Genomic DNA, 19,374 nt, shown 5'->3' on the forward strand with positions numbered 1-19,374 from the left:
TGCCGCCATTGGTCGACCCTAGTGACATAGTGAGGGCAAAGGGCCGTCGGCGCCATTTTGACTACTGGCAGCCGACAGCCCAAGTCCAGGAGATCGCTCCCGGACCCCTGCTGGACCACCAGGGACTTTTGGCAGGTCTTGGGGGGGTCAGGAGGGTGGGGGTTGTAGTAAATTAATTTTGGATGTCTTGGGGGGCGTCAGGAGGGTGGGGGGATGTAAATTAATTTTGGAGGTCTTGGGGGGCATCAGGAGGGTGGGGGGTTTTGTTAGATTTGTACTTTTTTATTAAAGATTTGTCTACGAGCCCTGGACCCCCACTGGATGACCAGGGACTTTTGGCAGGTCTTGGGGGGGGGGGGTTAGGAGGATGGGGGGTTGTAGTAAATTAATTTGGCAGGTCTTGGGGGCATCAGGAGAGTATGGGGTTGTAGTAAATTAATTTGGTAGGTCTTGGGGGGCGTCAGGAGAGTAGGGGATGTAGTAAATTAATTTGGTAGGTCTTGGGGGAGTCAGGAGGGTGGGAGGTTGTAGTTAGTATGGCTCTCACGGAATTACATTTTAAAATATGTGGCGTTCATGTTTCTCTCAGCGAAAAAGGTTCCCGACCCCTGATATAGTGCTTGCTTTAGTAGAAGCCTCCCCTCAAGCCATTGCTGTGTCTTGGGATCTCAGCATGGTACTTTCTCAGCTGATTAAAGTCCCTTTGAGCTTATGAACTCAAGTAACTGACATGAAAAGTCACATTTTTGGTGGTGGTCACTTGACTGTATAATCAGTGAGCTCTGAGCCTTGGTGTCTTATCCACCTTACCCAAAGTTTGTCCACAATAAAATGGTTCATTTAATGCATCCAAAATTTTTGCTTAAGATGACATCAGACTTCTAACTTACTCAGCCAATCGTTCTGCTTTCTGTATGCAGCAGAATAAAGTCCTTAGAAAGTCCATTCAGGTTTTTTTTTTTCTTTTTACCCCAACAAGTCTGGACTTTCTGTAACCAAATTCTAATTGGATAGCTGATTATGTATATCTTTGTTATACCCACACATAACTGAAGGAGATAAAACTTCTGGGCTGCTATTCTTCATAAGGAAGAGTTAGCAGGCTCAGAACCAGAGAACCAGGATTAAATCATAATACTCCCACTGAAGCTTCTTGTTCCCTTGGGCAAGTCACTACATCCTCCATTACCTCAGTTGCAAAGAAGGAGGATAATTTCCAAAACTGCTCATGTGAGCCCATATACACATGTATGTGGGCTCACGTGAATTTACAACTGTATTTATAACCTGTGTGCAAATGATGTGCAAATGTAGCAGCACTTATCCGGTTAAGTTCCAATATATGTGCCTAAATATTGGATAAGTCTGAAAATGCCACTTGTCCTTCTAATTAACACTTTTCCAACTTATCTGAGTATGTAAGACAGCTGGATAAGTTTCAAACAAAAGCGTTATTTATCTGTATAAGTTCAAATTTGTCCATCTAGTGGTAAAGGTGCTACTTAGCCTTATAAGTCAGAATTTAGCCAGATAAGTGTGCTCAAATGATATATCCACATATTTGTACTTTGAATTTTACCAATTACTCTACCAGCTCGCTTAGTCCATCTGCAGCTCATGTAGACTCTCCTGGCTTTTCAGCCTGAAGTCTCCCCATCCAGTCATTTTTTTTTTACTGTTAAGATGTTTTTGATCACTCACACCAGACATTGAGCAGGAGTAAATATACGCAATTAAAAGACTTACGCCCGTCACTTTGGCAGGTTGTAAAATAGCAACTTAAACACGTGACTTTTTGCCCCTCCCCAGAATGCCCCTGGCCTGCCCCTTTTTTACACAAACAAGTTTACTCTTGGTTCCCTGATATACACACGTATGTTGCGATTTTTAAAATCGTATATACTCGCTTACATGCTATTTTATGCGCACACATTTTTTATGCACTCATCTTTTGAAAATTCACCTGTTTAATTCTAAGCTCTCTGGGGTAGGGAAATACTTTGTACCTGATATGTAATTTGTCTTGAGCTTTGTATTTGGCAAGGTGAATAATTAAATCCAAATTCAAGCAGGTCTAACGCTAGTTGATCATGTCAACTCATAATGTCAGAGCCATGGCTGCATTGGTTGCCCATCAAAGGGCAGTTTCTATTGAGAAAATTTGTATGATTCTGATGGCTTTTATTCACTTGTTTTCATCTCATTTTCTTGGCTATTGACTCTTGACATGAGAGTAGTTTTGGTTTGTCTGTCCTTCAGGGTTTGTTTGAATGTTAAAATCCAAGACCATTCCACTTATGATGTTTATTGTTTTATGTTATCTTTAAAAAATACCATAGACCTAAATAGTGCTTTGCCCTACAAAAGAATATTCTTTTCCCTGCTGATGGTTTGGTATTTTCTTCATTTTATATTGGAGAGCAAACCTTTGCTAGGGATTCCCACTTGTCTGGATGATCATCCTGCTTATCAGTGGATAAAACTTAATGGCTTGCCTGTAGCAGGTTTTCTCCATAGAGACAGCAGAATAATAAGCCACATGTACCTTTCCATAGACGTTAGATTATGAATTATTACGTAAGATTGAGGTGGCTCATATGGCATCTGCTTATGCTTAGAAAAACCTTCTAGATTTTACTAAAATTAGCAAGAAGTTTTCTGTATTGAGTGCCATCAGATGATGTCATCCACTTGTGTAACTGATTATCCTGTTATCAACATAGAACACCCATTACAAGTAAGCAACTTAGTTTTTCAGATTATCATGAGCATTAACCATGCACAAACAGATATGAAGCTCTTAATTAAAGCATGAACTTCCAATGTGCACTTTCATAGTCAAATTCACAGTATAAAGTGAAATATTGCAACTTCATGTGCTGTGGAAGAAGAGCTTAACATTCCTTAATACTACTCAAACAATTTTCATTTTTGAAATTTTAAATAATCCACTTCTTGAAGACTACTAGAGGTAGCTTGTTCCACAGGGTTGGGGAAAACGCTGAGAAAGCCCTTAATCTTATCTGGCACTCTCAAATCACTTTAAAAGAGGGCACCTCAAGAAGTGCATCTTGACTAGATCACAGATTTCTCCAGGGTTGGTACCATTTAACCTCTCGCAAATAATCTGGTGCCACATCTCTCAATACTTGAATGTCATAATCAAGATCTTACATTTTAAAAGTGATTTCACTGGGAGCCAGTTGTAACATATATAACATTTCATTTATTGAAATCCTTCTTGAACAGCTCAAAACTGATCTAGCCTCATTTTGAGCAATCTACAGCCTTCATAATAATTGATGATGATAAAAAGATGGCATATTGATAAGTGTTTGCCTGTAAACAGTTTATTAGAGGTCTTTATTCATCAAATGAAATGAAATAACATAACAAAGTACTCATGTTTTCATTCAAGTTTGCAAATAGATCAAAAACATCCATCACTGATTTTTTTTTTTTTTTGGGAGGGGGGGGGGCGGGGAGTTCTTTGACTTTCATTTTTGAAAGTCAGCAAAACTACCCCAATACGAGCCATAGCCTATCCTGATCCCACAGCCTTCCTCTAAAATCCTTAGGCCTTCCCCAACCATCCAACCACATAAGGCTGTAAATTATTACTAATTCTTATACATTTTGTAGCGCTACTTGACATACATACACTTGCAGATTTACACTTGCTCCCAATAGAACAGAGAATTCAATTTAAAGCACTATGCACAGTTCATAAGCTAATAAACGACGAAAACTCGGACTGGCTAAACACCGCATTACGACTACATGTCCCCCAAAGAAATCCCAGATCAGCCAATAAAGCTCTACTAACCATACCCTCAGTCAAAACAGCAAAGTTGACCCAAGTTAGAGAGAGAGCATTATCTTTGGCAGGACCATTATTATGGAACACATTACCCCTGGAATTAAGACTAATGAAAGAAATAAAACTCTTCAAAAAAGGCTTAAAAACATGGCTCTTCAAAAAAGCATTTCACAGTGAGGTAACGGAATAACAACACATACACAAAGCAGCAGGAAGTCACCAAGAAAAAGCAGTATTGCTTACTTTTGTTATTTTCTCACAATTTAAGTATTAAATTATAAAGTCAGTTAATAGTAAATGGTGATCACATCCTTTCCCATTTAGAGTATATTATCGCACTATGTAACCGTATAATAATGGCACCCTTTGGATAAATTAGAAAGCACATATTTGTGCCTAACTGTAAACTGTTGTGATGGTGCTCCACTATACGACGGTATAGAAAAGTTTTAAATAAATAAATAAATAGCATTTTACAAAAACACATAAGAGATGGTCCCTGCTTGATAGAGCTTACAATCTAATCAAGACTCATCCATGATCATATAACAAGCCAAATGGGGAAGGAGTGATCCCCAATCAGACCTGCCCTACCAGGCCCCAGTTGCAAAATGACAAACTGGCCCTGAGAGCAATGCCATTTTGTTGTATGGCCTAAAGCCGTAGAACAAAATGGCACTATCTGGCTCATTTTGAAGCTGGGACCTGGTGGGGCAGCAGTGACCGGGAATCACTCTTGTCCCATTTGGCTTTCTATAACCCCAAGGAAGGGAGTAAGTTACTGCCTGATGGCAGGGAGCAAGGGAGGAGAAGCACAAAGCAAAATAAATGTGAACCGAAAAAATGAACTGAAATGAAAACTCAGATACATCCCTAGAAGTGCTGAAAAGCAGAATATAAACCAAATAAATAAATTAAATGTATCTATTAGCCTTTCCTGTAAACATCTTGTAATGTAAAATGTTTCACTACAATGCTGCTATTCACGTATTTTAGAAAAGGTTGAGTCTTCATTTTTTTCAAAAAGTATAAAATTGTCATGTCAACTTCTTTGTGAATACTTTTCAGGGCCCTTGTGTTCATGATGAAGAGTCTGGTGTATCTCTGATTGGAAAACCTGCCCTTCAAGCTCTACTGTACCATTACCATTTCTATGAACAATTGAATCAGATGGTGAACAACTGTTACCTTGGTTGTTACAATTTTGACTTGAATTGTTCCAAAGCAGACAGTAGCAGAGAGAATTGTAGTTTGAATAGTAAGTAGTGCTCTTTAATGTAGTTTGGTTTGGGGTGGGGAGGTAAAAGTTTAAGTAGGCAAAATAATTCTGGTTTTAACTACTATATTTCTAACTATAATCTAAAGTTGAACATTATGGTACAACAGGACATATACTGTATTGCTTCAGTTAAATTACGCAATGCATGAGGTTAGGTAATATTGTATATACCACCCTAAAAATGTTATTTTAAGACAGTAATGCAAACTCTCAAGTGGTTTACTGCTGTGATAAAACAGACTTCTTTTTGACTTTGTATGTAATTATGCCTATTCCTTACTTCAACCATTACACCTTGCTCCGCTTTAGATGACTGGTAGATACTATTCCTTTTTCCCTTTACATTTTAAATGCATCATTTAGCCTTGTGCAATTTATTTAGCTGGTTAAATGTTAATATAATGAAGATGATAAATTGCATTTATAGTAAAAGGGGGTGATTGGAATCGTGAGGGCTTAAATTGAAACAAACAAGTAGCTTGTGATTTGTTTCTAAAAAAAAAAACCAAACAACTTACATTTTCCTTCCTGTGGTTCATTCTAGCAGTTTTTATCTCAGTTGTCCTTTCTATTATATATTCAATATATAGATAGAGGATCCAATTATAAATAGGCCCTCTTGTTAAAAATACTCTTCCTATTCTCTTAAAAAATCAAGAACATTTTTTTAAGTGCTTTTGAAAACCTCAGAATGACTAAATTTTCATTTTCAATTCAAATTTTACTTCAGATTTTGATGATTCAGAGAATCTTTGGCTGTGTCCTTCCAGCCTTTCTGATCAGTCTCCAAGTTCTTTATCAACATCTAGTACTATGGTAAGTGTCAACATTCCATTTAGAAATCTTTTTGATTTTTTTAACATTTTATTTTACACAGGGAAACAAATATATTATAGCATCAGAATTTTGTTATGCTGTTTATATAAATAAATTTTATCAGTATAATACAAAAATGGAGATTAACAGTTGTTTATTATTTGTTCTGATGGACAATAGTTTTGTTTAAATATTTGTTTTTCTATTTTATGGGGGGAAGCAATTGGACTCAGCTATTTTGTGGCCAATAACGTAATTTTTAATTCCTGTATAGGTATTGAGCAGTGTTAAATAATGGCAGAGCATCTTTGGTGACAAATGTAGGTTGCCATGGAGATGATGTTAACAAGCAGCTTTGACGTTCACTCATTACTTTTAACCTCTGAGTCCTGATGTGCAAATAGATGAAATATTTTGAATAGCAGTTATCATATAAGCAGATGATTTACTCCTGCCCAAAAAGAAGAAGGTAGGAGGAAATCTGTGTGAGAGCAATGCAATAAGTATGCTTTCTTAGCAACTAGACAGATGAATTAAGAACCTGTGGGTTATATACCTCTACCAGCAAATGGAGACGAAGCAAAGCTGACATCACAGTATATATACTCCTGCAGTGACATCAGCCTGCCATTATTCTCCGTCTCCAGCAGATGGTGGATGTGCATCTCCCTACTGGGGATTGCTTCAAGTTTTAGAAGGAGAAAGAAAGAAGGAGATTTATTTTGCCGTGCTCTCCTTTGGTGGTGCCAAATGGTCCCTCCTCTAGTTGACAATTCCTGAGGTGATTTCTGTAGTCCTTCAGATGAGTGCCTTGGTCTGGTAGCTGGTTTTGTTAGCCAACTTAGCTGTTAAAACAGCTGAAAGGCAGAGGGTGCAGGCAGCCGAGCATGGTGGTGACAATATATGTCCTCTCCCCCAGCAGCTGGAGACCGTCTCTGTACTTAGCCGGGATTGTCTGAGCTCAGGCAAAGCTTAAAAAAAAGAACAGAGAAGGAGGGTTTTTTTGTAGGGCTTCCTCCGGTCTTCATGCTCGGCATGCCGATCAGATGTTCATTCCCGCCCCCGAGAGAGGTTCAGGGACATGGGCAGGCTGCCGGGTTGGGCAGCCATTTTGGGCTAGGCCCCGCTCTTAGGCTTTGTGCTCTGCATGCTAGGCTGCAATGTTGTTTGTGTTCGTTTTTCCTGTATATTAGGATGCCTATAGCTAAGAAACCTCCTCTCCCTCTGTGCTGCCTGTCATTTTTGGGCATCTCAGCCTGGTGTTCCCTCTTAACTTTTGCCAGCGCTGCTTAGAGGCTCAGGGAGAATTACCTTCATCTGATTTTTCTAAACTTGGCTCTTCCCAATCTGATGAGAGCCTAGGTAAAAACATGACAGGATGGGCGCCTGACCTTGGAACTCCCTTAACTGGTTCATCAGCAGGGGAAGGTTATAATGTGCCACCCATAATTACTGAGATTAAATGCAAATTGGATTCTTGGCTACAATTCCCTTTCTCTCTAATGGGTTGAGTAGCTTTAGTTAAAATGGTATTAATTCCCAAATTGTTATACTTATTGCAAATGGCCTCTCTCATTCTATGTCTCAAAAAGAACAAAGACAATTTCCACAACACCAAATTAAATTCAAAAAGGAAATGTCACATCAGAAAAATTTTTATATTGAATCACCGATTCCCAAAATGTATCAAAATGTTTTTATAGTTGTTTAATTTTGTTTTAGCCGCATCATCAAGCCTGACAGCGTGTTCTCTGTAATTTCAAAGCGAGAGCCGCCCGGACCTCTAATCATTTGCGGCAGAAGTTGTATCTATGTTTAGTCTTTTTTTCTTTCAATTTTCTTTCTTTCAATTTTCCAATCTTTTTATATTTTTTGTTTATATTTAAGCTTCAAATCAATGGCACTGCTGATGTCAAAATTAATATGATTTTAAATCAAGCTCTCATTTTATGCCAGAAGGACCTAGACCTGTTGCTGCATTTATTTACCAGATTTTTGTGGCAAAACCACAAATCAAGATTGGTTATGTCTAAATTAATGGCCCCAAAGGAGGAAGGTGGTCTGGGCTTCTTGAATTTGTGATATTACAGTATGGCCTGCAATTTATTGTCGGGGAATGGCTTGGTAGCAAACTGAGATCTACAAGTCTCCACTATGAGTATAGTTTTGTCAGTCCACTAGACACAGCTTTTATCCTGCATACCGGGGGGGGGGGCCAGGCAAAGGCCTAGTTATATTACACAGTCATTGCTAGTGTGTGCTAATAATCTGCCTGGAGATTTGTGAGAAATCTTTTAAAGCTTTCCTGGAAAATTTCACCATTTCTCCATTTGGTAGGTAACACTAATTTTGTCCCAGGTGACATGCACCGGCGATTTGTGGAACTTAGGGAGCAAAAGATATCTCCTGCTTTATTGCTGATGTTGCCGTATGTATATACCCCTTCCCATATTTTTTTTTTAATTTTATTTTTATAGGTTTAACAAATATTTTCAAGAAAACACTTCTTGTTTGGAAAAAAGAGATACATCATATTAATCTTAACGGAAAAATATAACATTTTTTAAGTAATAAACATATTGATCTCAAATCAAAGTCCACCATACTAGATCTCAAGATTATAACCTCAGGAAAAGAAAATTATAAGTTACATTTTCATTTTAAAGAAAGAGAAAGCTATAAGATATATCTGGGTATGTAATTTACTCAGTATCAGAGCTGACATTCATTCTATAGGTGAGGAAGTTCCTGGTAATATGTTTTTCCCCACCAAGAAAGCAGTAAGTTGATTCGGTTGATAGAAAACATATGACATCCCTTGATATTTTATAAGACATTTACATGGGTATTTTATCAAAAACATTGCCCCAATTTCCATTACTCTATGTCTTAATAGCAAGAACTGCTTTCTTCTTTTTTGAGTAACCTTTGATAAATCTGGAAAAACATTCACTTTAAGGCCCAAAACTTTTTCTGATCTATGTCTAAAGAACATTTTTAATGTCCACTCTTTATCTGCTTCAAGCAGAAATGTAATCACCAAGGTGGCAGGAGTAACTTGATCTTTCTGTGAAGTTTCCAAAATTTCAGTTAAATTTAGCTGTAATGAATCAACAATAGGTATTTGTTTTTACTTTCTTTACCATTTACACAAACCTTATTTTTATTTGATGGAATATAATAAATCCTCGATGTCACTGGTAAAGCCTGATCAGAGATTTTTAATATTTCTGTCATGTATTTCTTCCACATCTCCTTTAGGGATATATATTGACTCTTAGGAAAATTAATAAACCGGAGATTCCTTCCCCTTAATACATTTTCCATATTTTCTAGCTTAGAATGCTTTTTCAGCCCTTTCAGCCTCATCTCCGCCATCCTCCGGAGGGGGCAGCCGGCGGCGAAAGCGGCTTCCATTGGTCCCCCGCGCAGGTCCCGGTTCTCCTGGCTCTCGATGATGTTCCAGCAGGTACTCCGTGGCGCAGTTCGGGCTCTCGGCTCCAATGGCTAGAGCCAGCGAAGCGCCTGATGTAACGGCACGAGCGAAGCGTACTTTCATTGGCTTGAGCGCCCAAATTGACGGGCGCTCAAGCCAATGAAAGCACATGGACAGGCGGGTGACGTCACGCCCGCCCGTCCATGTGCTTTCATTGGCTTGAGCGCCGAAAATGACGGCGAATCTCAGGTTCCTGGCCATGGTCCAATGCTTTTCTAAAGATATATGAGCCATCTCGTCAACATAGATCCTCTCAACAAGGATTGCTCAATGTACCTTCTGTTAGACATGCTCGCCTTACAACAACCAGGGACTCTGCCTTCTTGGCTACCGGCACCTATATTTTGGAACTCCTTTCCTATGAAACTCCGAATGCTGGACTGCATTAAAAAGTTTTGATTTAAAAAAAAAAGTTTTTTTTACTAAAACAAGCTTTTTATTAAGAACCTCAGTGTTGACCCTCTTATGTTAGGTGGCTGCTTGAGATCTTATTATATCTTTTATATGTTTTATGAATATTTTTATTTTCTGTTTGTACATTGCTTAGGCCATTTGTGTTAAGTGATTAATACATTTTAATAAATAAGAACATAAGAACATGCCTATACTTGGTCAGACCAAGGATCCATCAAGCCCAGCATCCTGTTTCCAGCAGTGGCCAATCCAGGCCATAAGTACCTGGCAAGTACCTGGCAAGTACCCAACAACTAAGTCTATTCTAGTAATAGCAGTGACTATTTTCTATTCTAGTAATAGTGACTATTTTCTAAGTCAACTTAATAGCAGGTAATGGACTTCTCCTCCAATAACTTATCCAATCCTTTTTTAAACACAGCTACACTAACTGCACTAACCACATCCTCTGGCATCAAATTCCAGAGTTTAATTGTGCGTTGAGTGAAAAAGAACTTTCTACGATTAGTTTTAAATGTGCCACATGCTAACTTCATGGAGTGCCCCCTGGTCTTTCTTTTATCCCAAAGAGTAAATAACTGATTCACATTGACCCATTCTAGACCTCTCATGATTTTAAACACCTCTATCATATCCCCCCTCAGCCGTCTCTTCTCCAAGCTGAAAAGTCCTAACCTCTTTAGTCTTTCTTCATAGGGGAGCTGTTCCATTCCCTTTATCATTTTGGTCGCCCTTCTCTGTACCTTCTCCATCGCAACTATATCTTTTTTGAGATGCGGCAACCAGAATTGTACACAGTATTCAAGGTGCTGTCTCACCATGGAGCGATACAGAGGCATTTCAACATTTTCCGTTTTATTCACCATTCCCTTTCTAATAATTCCCAACATTCTGTTTGCTTTTTTGACTGCCGCAGCATACTGAACCGATGATTTCAATGTGTTATCCACTATGATGCCTAGATCTCTTTCTTGGGTGGTAGCTCCTAATATGGAACCTAACATTTTGTAACTATAGCATGGGTTATTTTTCCCTATATGCATCACCTTGCACTTATCCACTTTAAATTTCATCTGCCATTTGAATGCCCAATTTTCCAGTCTCAGAAGGTCTTCCTGCAATTTATCACAATCTGCTTGTGATTTAACTACTCTGAACAATTTTGTATCATCTGCAAATTTGATTACCTCACTTATCATATTTCTTTCCAGATCATTTATAAATATATTGAAAAGTACAGGTCCCAATACAGATCCCTGAGGCACTCCACTGCCCACTCCCTTCCACTGAGAAAATTGTCCATTTAATCCTACTCTGTTTCCTGACTTTTAGCCAGTTTGTAATCCACAAAAGGACATTGCCTCCTATCCCATGACTGTTTAGTTTTCTTAGAAGCCTCTCATGAGGGACTTTGTCAAACGCTTTCCGAAAATCCAAATACACTACATCTACCGGTTCGCCTTTATCCACATGTTTATTAACCCCTTCAAAAAAATGAAGCAGATTTGTTAGGCAAGACTTCCCTTGGGTAAATCCATGTTGACTGTGTTCCATTAAACCATGTCTTTCTATATGCTCTACGATTTTAATTTTTTAGAATAGTTTCCACTATTTTTCTTGGCACTGAAGTCAGGCTCACTGGTCTACAGTTTCCAGGATCGCCCCTGGAGCCCTTTTTAAATATTGGGGTTACACTGGCAACTCTCCAGTCTTCAGGTACAATTGATGATTTTAAGGACAGGTTACAAATTTTAACTAATAGATCAGAAATTTCATTTTTTAGTTCCTTCAGTACCCTAGGATGCATACCATCCGGTCCAGGTGATTTGCTACTCTTTAGTTTGTCAATCTGGCCTACTACATCTTCCAGGTTCACAGTGATTTGGTTCAGTTTGTCAAAATCAAACACCTTACAAATTCTGCACGGTGTATGTAAATTTATTTGCTCAACTGTACATAATGTTTTTTTGCCTGTATTTTATGTTACATAGAATAAAAGCAGTATGGTGCAGGTTTTCTTGATATCTCTATACTTAATTTATAGTTAAATTTGTGATTTTTTAATTTTTTTTCTAGATCCTAATGTCATCCTATATGGGGAGTAATACTGAAATGCAGACTCCTGTTTTACTATTGTCTACTGGTCCTATCCATGAAACCCCAGTTGATAGACTTATGGCTCAAGGTAAACAAAGTTTTTTTTATCCTGATGATTTTAAAGATAAAATATTTTCTTTGTCTTTTAAGGCTTTCTTTAAATTGGGATCTAAATATTTAACAAGGTGACTTGAATGGTACAATATGATCCAGCTAGAATTTTGAGTTCCTCTCAGGAGGCTGTATTGCATGAGCCTCCTGTTGACAGACATTATGCGCAGATTTGAAGGAGATCTGTTGCCCGCTTTAGTCTATGTTATGGTTGTGGACCCTTGGACCAGGACGGGGATTAGCGCTACAACGGAGGGATGGCCCCCAGTGGTTCCCATCACCGGTAGGTGGCGAGAGTGAGGTCAACCCGAATGGAGCTTCACCTATACCAACCCTCGTTCCCCGCAGGTTGAGCCCTTGGGTACCGGGGCCGGGAGGTCTTAGGTGCGGGTTGCCTCGGCAAAGCAGGGGAGACGAGATGAAGATGTGGTCAGGAGTCCGGATCAGGGCTGGCAGCGGTAATGCAGAATGAGAGTCCGATCTGAGAATCCGGGGCAGGCAGCAGGCAAGCAGAGACGAGGAAACCAGGCCAGGGGTCGAGACGAGCAGCAGACGAGCGAAGACTAGAAGCAAGCCAAGGGTCAGAACCAGGAGATTAAGCCAAGGAGGAGCACACAGGAACTGGAGTATGAAGGAAAGAGCAAGGACCAGAGTGGAGCAGGAACAGGAGCTGGATCAGGAACTTAAGCAGGAACCAGGAGACGACGGAACACAGCAACTAGCACTCTGAGGAGACGTCCTGTTGCTAAGGCAAGAGACTGAAGACTGAGGCTGGGTTTAACTAGCCCTCAGCTTGGACGTCATCAGAAGGAGCTGGACCGGAGTTTCCCGCCCTGGGCCCTTTAAGAGGCGGAGCCACCTCCACGCGCATGCCTAGGGAGAGCTCTGCAGGAAGCAGGGTGGCGGCGTTCGAGCCACATGGGAGGCCGCAGTTGGTCGGCCCTGTAGCGGGGAACGCCGCGCCAACCGGGAGGAGCGCCGGCTCACAGCGGGGAAGGTGGGGGGGGCCGGCCGTGGTCTGCCATGGCCGGGATCCACAACAGTCTTAAGTCGGGAATTTGATTCCCAGAGAAATAAGATTGTGTAGAAACTATCTTGCTTTCAGGAAGCTCTCCAAAATCTGGCTTATAGATCTCTCAACGGCTCTGCTCTAGTGTAAATTTTTGCTGTGTATTTATTCTTTCTGTTTTATTTCTGCTTGGTTTATCAGGTTTCTCTTTTTTCTTTGAATTTATTTTTTTCTCACAGGACAAGCAGGATGGTTGTCCTCACGAATGGGTGACATCGAGGATGGAGCCCACCACGGAAAACTTCTGTCAAAGTTTAAACAGAACTTTGACTGGCCCCTACTGGGCATGCCCAGCAAGGCACTGACCCTGCAGCCAGCAGGGGTCTCCCTTCAGTCTTCTTTTTTCCGCGCAGCAGTTGCCACGCGGTGAAAGGAGCTCTGTAACCACGTTCCTGACAGGAATTTGGAAATTAATTTCCTAAGAAAATTTGCCCCTCAGGGGTCTCCCTTCGACAAATTTTTAGTCATCTTACGGAACCCGGTAAGTTTTTTGCCTTTTTCCATCGACTACCGTCGATTTTGGCCCTTGAGGCCTGTTGGCACTTACCGATCCCCAGCCTCAATTTTGGCTTCAGGCCATGGCAACGGGGTTCCGCCGTTGTCCGGATTGTACCCGGACTATGTCCATCACAGACCCCCACAGGGTTTGTGTAATGTGTTTGGGTAGTGAGCATGATGTCCTGACTTGCACCAAATGTGCCTTAATGACACCCAAGGGTCGCAAAGCCAGGATGGAGAAGATGGGGCTCCTCTTCCATGCACCCACCCCAACGCCATCGATAGCATCGACGTCATCGGAACCGGCACCGTCGAAGTTGTACCATCATCGTCAACCCTCCGGTGACCGTCCGCCATCGATCGCTTCTCGGCCGTCGACTCCCGTCCCTTCCCCGGATGGGCGAGGGGATCGGAAGGAAAAGCACCGCCATCGACGGCACAAGTCTCGGCCTGTCGAGGATCCACAGCCATCGACCTCTGCTCAAGCCGAGCCACCGACAAAGAAGCCGCGAACAGACCGGACACCCTCCACGTCTCGTTCGCCGGCATCGAGGAAACCCTCACCCTCCCGGGGTGCGGGGGCCGTGATCCCACCGGTTACGGTGGTTCCTCCGGCCCTGCCTCAGCCTCCCTCTCCCGTCGAGCCGGGTATGGTTACCCCTGGTCTCCGGGCAGAACTGGACCGGCTGGTCCAGGAGGCCATCGAGAAAGCGATGAAGAATTTGCAACCTCCATCGGCACCGTCTCCGGCACCGGTACCAGTGCCGCCCCCGACACCGACACCGGCACCGGCACCGGCTTCGCCACCGAGGAGGGAACCGACCACCGAGCCGTTGATACAAGCGCTAGCACCGCTACTGAGCCGCATGGAGGCGCTCATGACGGCCCTTCCATCGGTGATTCCAGTACCATCGACAACACCACCGTCTCCGACTGGATTTTCATCGGCAGGAGAAACACCGTTCCGGATTCCCCCTTCTGGGGTGGTTTCATCGGTGCCTTCTGGTATATCTCCACCGATATATCCTTCGGTTCCATCCATTCCACGCCAGGCACCGATTCCATCGGCAGCACCGAAGCCATCGATGCCATTTCTGGTTCCACCTACGGCACCGATTCCACCTCGGTTTCCATCGATGCCTTCAGAGCCTCAGCCAGGTCCATCAGGGCTACAAGCCCCACTTGATCCCTACGATACCTGGGGTGATGATGATGATACATCTTCTGACACAGATTTGCCTTCGCCACCATCTCCTACAGAGAGTAGAAAAAGATCTCCTCCTGAGGATCTATCTTTCCTTAATTTTGTGAAAGAGATGTCAGAAGTTGTACCCTTTCAACTACAATCTGAAGCTGATGACAGACACCAGATGATGGAACTCCTTCAATTTCTGGATGCTCCAAAAATCATCGCTTCCATCCCTATACACCAGGTGTTTTTGGATCTGCTCAAGAAAAACTGGGAATCTCCTTCATCAGTGTCCCCAGTTAACAAAAAAGCTGACTCCACCTACCTTGTCCAGTCAGCACCAGGTTTCCAAAAACCTCAACTGGATCATCGCTCTGTTGTGGTTGAGTCCGCGCAGAAGAAGGCCAAGCGTCTTAAGCCACACTCTTCTACCCCACCTACCAGGGACAACAAGTTCCTAGATAGTGTTGGACGGAAAGTCTATCATGGAGCTATGTTGATTTCATGCATAGCTTCATATCAACTTTACATGACTCAGTACAACAGAGCCATCCTTAAGCAGATGCAAGACTATGCTGACACGTTGCCAGACCAATACCAACCGCAGCTTCAAGCCCTTCTTCACAAGGGATTTGAGGCAGGGAAGCACGAGATTAGGACTGCCTACGACATATTCGATGCTTCCACAAAGTTTCAGCCACAGCCATCTCAGCCAGACGTTGGGCTTGGTTAAAATCATCCAACCTTCGCCCAGAGGTTCAGGATCGTCTTGCTGATTTACCCTGCTTAGGCGATAATTTGTTTGGAGAGCAAATTCAGCAGATTGTGGCGGAGTTAAAAGACCACCATGAGACGTTGAAACAACTCTCATCTGTCCCACCTGAGCTGACCTCCAAGCAACCGCAAAAGAAAGACTCTAAGAAGTCATTCTTTCGACCACGCCGTTATTACCCTCCATCGGCCAGGCCTCGTCCAGCTCGATCCTCTACTAGGCCTCAGCCGCGTCAGCCTAGGAAACAAAGGCCTACTGTAGCCCCTCCTCCTGGGCCTGCGGCTGGCCTTTGACTCCCCTGTAGGGAACACATGCCAAACCCCTCTTCCGGACATCCCTGTAGGAGGTCGACTGTACCATTTTCTACAACCTTGGTTGCAGATCACCTCAGATCAGTGGGTGCTAACAATTATCGCACAGGGTTACCACCTCAACTTCATAACTCTTCCGGCAGACTCCCCGCCTCTTCAAGCGTGGAGTCTATCCACCCATTTGGCTCAATTACAACAGGAAGTATCCCTTCTTCTGCAATCAAATGCTATAGAACCCGTTCCTCCCTCTCAACGAGGCAAGGGATTCTATTCCAGATACTTCCTAATACCAAAGAAATCAGGGGGACTACGTCCCATTTTGGACCTTCGAGCCCTCAACAAATACCTTCAAAAAGAGAAGTTCAAAATGGTAACCCTAGGCGCGCTGCTCCCTCTGCTACAAAGAGGGGATTGGCTGTGCTCTCTCGACCTCAAGGACGCTTATACCCACATTGCGATCACACAATCCCATCGCAAATATCTGCGGTTTCTAGTAGGCCACGACCATTATCAATACCGTGTCCTACCTTTCGGTCTGGCTTCTCCCCCACGAGTCTTTACCAAATGTCTCGTAGTGGTAGCAGCATTCCTAAGGAAGGAAGGTGTCCACGTCTACCCCTACCTGGACGATTGGCTAATCAGGGCCTCCACCCAACAGACAGCTCAATCCTCCCTAAAATTGACAATTCAAACACTCCTTTCCTTAGGGTTTCTTGTCAATTACGAGAAATCTTGCTTAGTCCCGTCTCAAACCTTATCCTTCATTGGGGCAGACTTGGACACCTTACAGGCAAAGGCTTACCTTCCTCTTCAGAGGGTCCACACCCTAATGTCCCTGGCTCGCCAGCTCCAGTCTCAGAACACTGCCACGGCTCGCCAGTTCCTCATTCTCCTAGGGCACATGGCATCCTCGGTTCAAGTCACTCCCATGACCCGACTAGCCATGAGAGTAACACAATGGACTCTACGACACCAATGGATTCAAGCTTTTCAGCCTCTGTCCTCCATAGTCACAGTCACACAAGCGCTGCGCCTATCCTTAACCTGGTGGATGACTCAGGTCAACCTCCTTCAGGGCTTACCCTTTCTTCCACCGGATCCGCAAGTAATCCTAACCACCGACGCTTCTCACATCGGTTGGGGAGCCCATGTGGACGACTTTCAAACCCAAGGGTTATGGTCCAAAGAGGAAGCCGAACACCAGATCAATTTCCTGGAACTTCGAGCAATCCGCTATGCGCTCTGCACTTTCAAAGATCATCTCTTTCATCAGATAATCTTAATCCAGACGGACAACCAAGTGGCCATGTGGTACATAAACAAGCAGGGAGGCACAGGCTCCTTCCTTCTGTGTCAGGAAGCTGCGCAGATCTGGGCGGAAGCCCTCTCCCACTCCATGTACCTCAGGGCCACTTACCTGCCGGGAGTAGACAATGTATTGGCAGACCAGCTGAGCCGTGTCTTCCAACCACACGAGTGGTCACTCGATCCTCTGGTAGCGACCTCTCTGTTTCTCAAGTGGGGTTCTCCCCGCATAGACCTCTTTGCGTCCCCTCAGAACCACAAAGTGGACGATTACTGCTCTCTCATTCGGAGCCAGCACTCTCGGCCGAGGGATGCATTCTCCCTCAAGTGGACAACCGGTCTGCTCTATGCATTCCCTCCACTCCCTCTTGTGTCAAAGACTCTCGTGAAGCTACGCCAGGACGGAGGAACCATGATCCTGATAGCACCTTACCTGCCACGCCAAGTATGGTTTCCAATACTCCAGGATCTCTCCATCCGCAGGCACATTCCTCTGGGAAAGGACCCGCATCTGCTCACTCAAAACGACGGATGCCTCCTCCATCCCAACCTCCAAGTCTTGTCCCTGACGGCATGGATGTTGAAAGGTTAGTCCTTCAGCCTTTCAACCTTTCAGATTCCGTTTCTCGGGTCCTGATAGCTTCACGAAAGCCTTCCACAAGAAAGTCTTACTCATACAAATGGAAAAGGTACACATCATGGTGCACTTCTCAGTCCCTTGATCCCCTTTCCTGTCCAATCTCCAAATTATTGGACTATTTATGGCATCTCTCTGAATCAGGTCTTAAAACCTCTTCTATCAGAATGCATGTCAGTGCGGTAGCCGCCTTCCATAAGGGTATTGGGGGTAATCCTATTTCAGTACAACCCCTAGTAACACGCTTTCTTAAGGGCTTGCTCCATCTAAAGCCACCCTTGTGTCCTCCGGCCCCATCCTGGGACCTTAACCTGGTTCTTGGTCGTCTAATGAAACCTCCTTTCGAACCTCTGCACTCCTGTGACTTGAAATATCTCACTTGGAAAGTGTTATTCCTTTTGGCTATTACTTCAGCTCGCAGGGTTAGTGAATTACAGGCCCTAGTTACCTATCCGCCTTACACTAAGCTCCTGCAGGATCGCGCGGTACTCCGCACTCACCCTAAATTTTTACCTAAGGTAGTTTCTGAGTTTCATATCAATCAATCCATCATACTACCTATCTTTTTTCCCAGGCCCCACTCCAACTCTGGAGAGCAGACCCTGCATACCCTGGACTGTAAACGAGCTCTAGCTTTTTACCTAGACCGTACAGTTTCCCATAGGAAGAGCACTCAATTATTCGTCTCTTTCCATCCTAATAAGTTGGGACAACCTGTGGGTAAGCAGGCTCTTTCTTCCTGGTTGGCGGACTGCATTTCTTTTTGCTATGAGCAAGCTGGCATTCCTTTTCAAGACCGTGTTAAAGCACACTCTGTGAGGGCCATGGCGACGTCAGTGGCACACCTTCGATCGGTGCCGCTTCCTGACATCTGCAAAGCTGCAACCTGGAGTTCTCTCCATACCTTTGCAGCCCATTATTGTTTGGACAAGGCTGGAAGACAGGACTCCATCTTCGGCCAGTCTGTCTTGCGTAACCTTTTTCCAACCTGATGTACCAACACCCTTCCACCTACCCGGTTGGGTGCGGATGCCCTTTCCCAAATTTCTCCTCACTTATTGTGCCTGCTGCACACCGTTGGGTACATTTGGTGCAAGTCGGGACATCCTCAGCTCGGTACTCACCCATTTGTGAGGACAACCATCCTGCTTGTCCTGTGAGAAAGCAAATGTTGCTTACCTGATGTAACAGGTGTTCTCACAGGACAGCAGGATGTTAGTCCTCACGAAACCCGCCCGCCTCCCCGCGGTGTTGGGTTCGTTTTATTCTTACTTTCTAGGCACTGCCTGTAGCTTTGAAAATCAGACTGAAGGGAGACCCCTGCTGGCTGCAGGGTCAGTGCCTTGCTGGGCATGCCCAGTAGGGGCCAGTCAAAGTTCTGTTTAAACTTTGACAGAAGTTTTCCGTGGTGGGCTCCATCCTCGATGTCACCCATTCGTGAGGACTAACATCCTGCTGTCCTGTGAGAACACCTGTTACATCAGGTAAGCAACATTTGCTATACTTCTGTTATGAATTATCAGGATAGTTGGTTTGTCTTGGTTTAGAGTTTTATTTGTG

General features: G+C 43.4%; 1 protein-coding gene across 4 annotated transcripts in view; it reads left to right on the forward strand.

Moving 5' to 3' along the window:
• Nucleotides 1–19,374, forward strand: part of RTTN (rotatin) — a 685,521-nt gene that overhangs the window by 458,800 nt on the left and 207,347 nt on the right. For all 4 annotated transcript variants that reach the window (XM_029590900.1, XM_029590899.1, XM_029590897.1 and 1 more), the window contains exons 33-35: nt 4,889–5,078; nt 5,830–5,915; nt 11,902–12,010. In XM_029590900.1, coding sequence (XP_029446760.1) covers nt 4,889–5,078; nt 5,830–5,915; nt 11,902–12,010 — 385 coding nt within the window. The remainder of the gene's footprint in view (nt 1–4,888; nt 5,079–5,829; nt 5,916–11,901; nt 12,011–19,374) is intronic.

Source organism: Rhinatrema bivittatum, chromosome 2, assembly GCF_901001135.1.
Source record: "Rhinatrema bivittatum chromosome 2, aRhiBiv1.1, whole genome shotgun sequence".
Taxonomy (NCBI): domain Eukaryota; kingdom Metazoa; phylum Chordata; class Amphibia; order Gymnophiona; family Rhinatrematidae; genus Rhinatrema; species Rhinatrema bivittatum.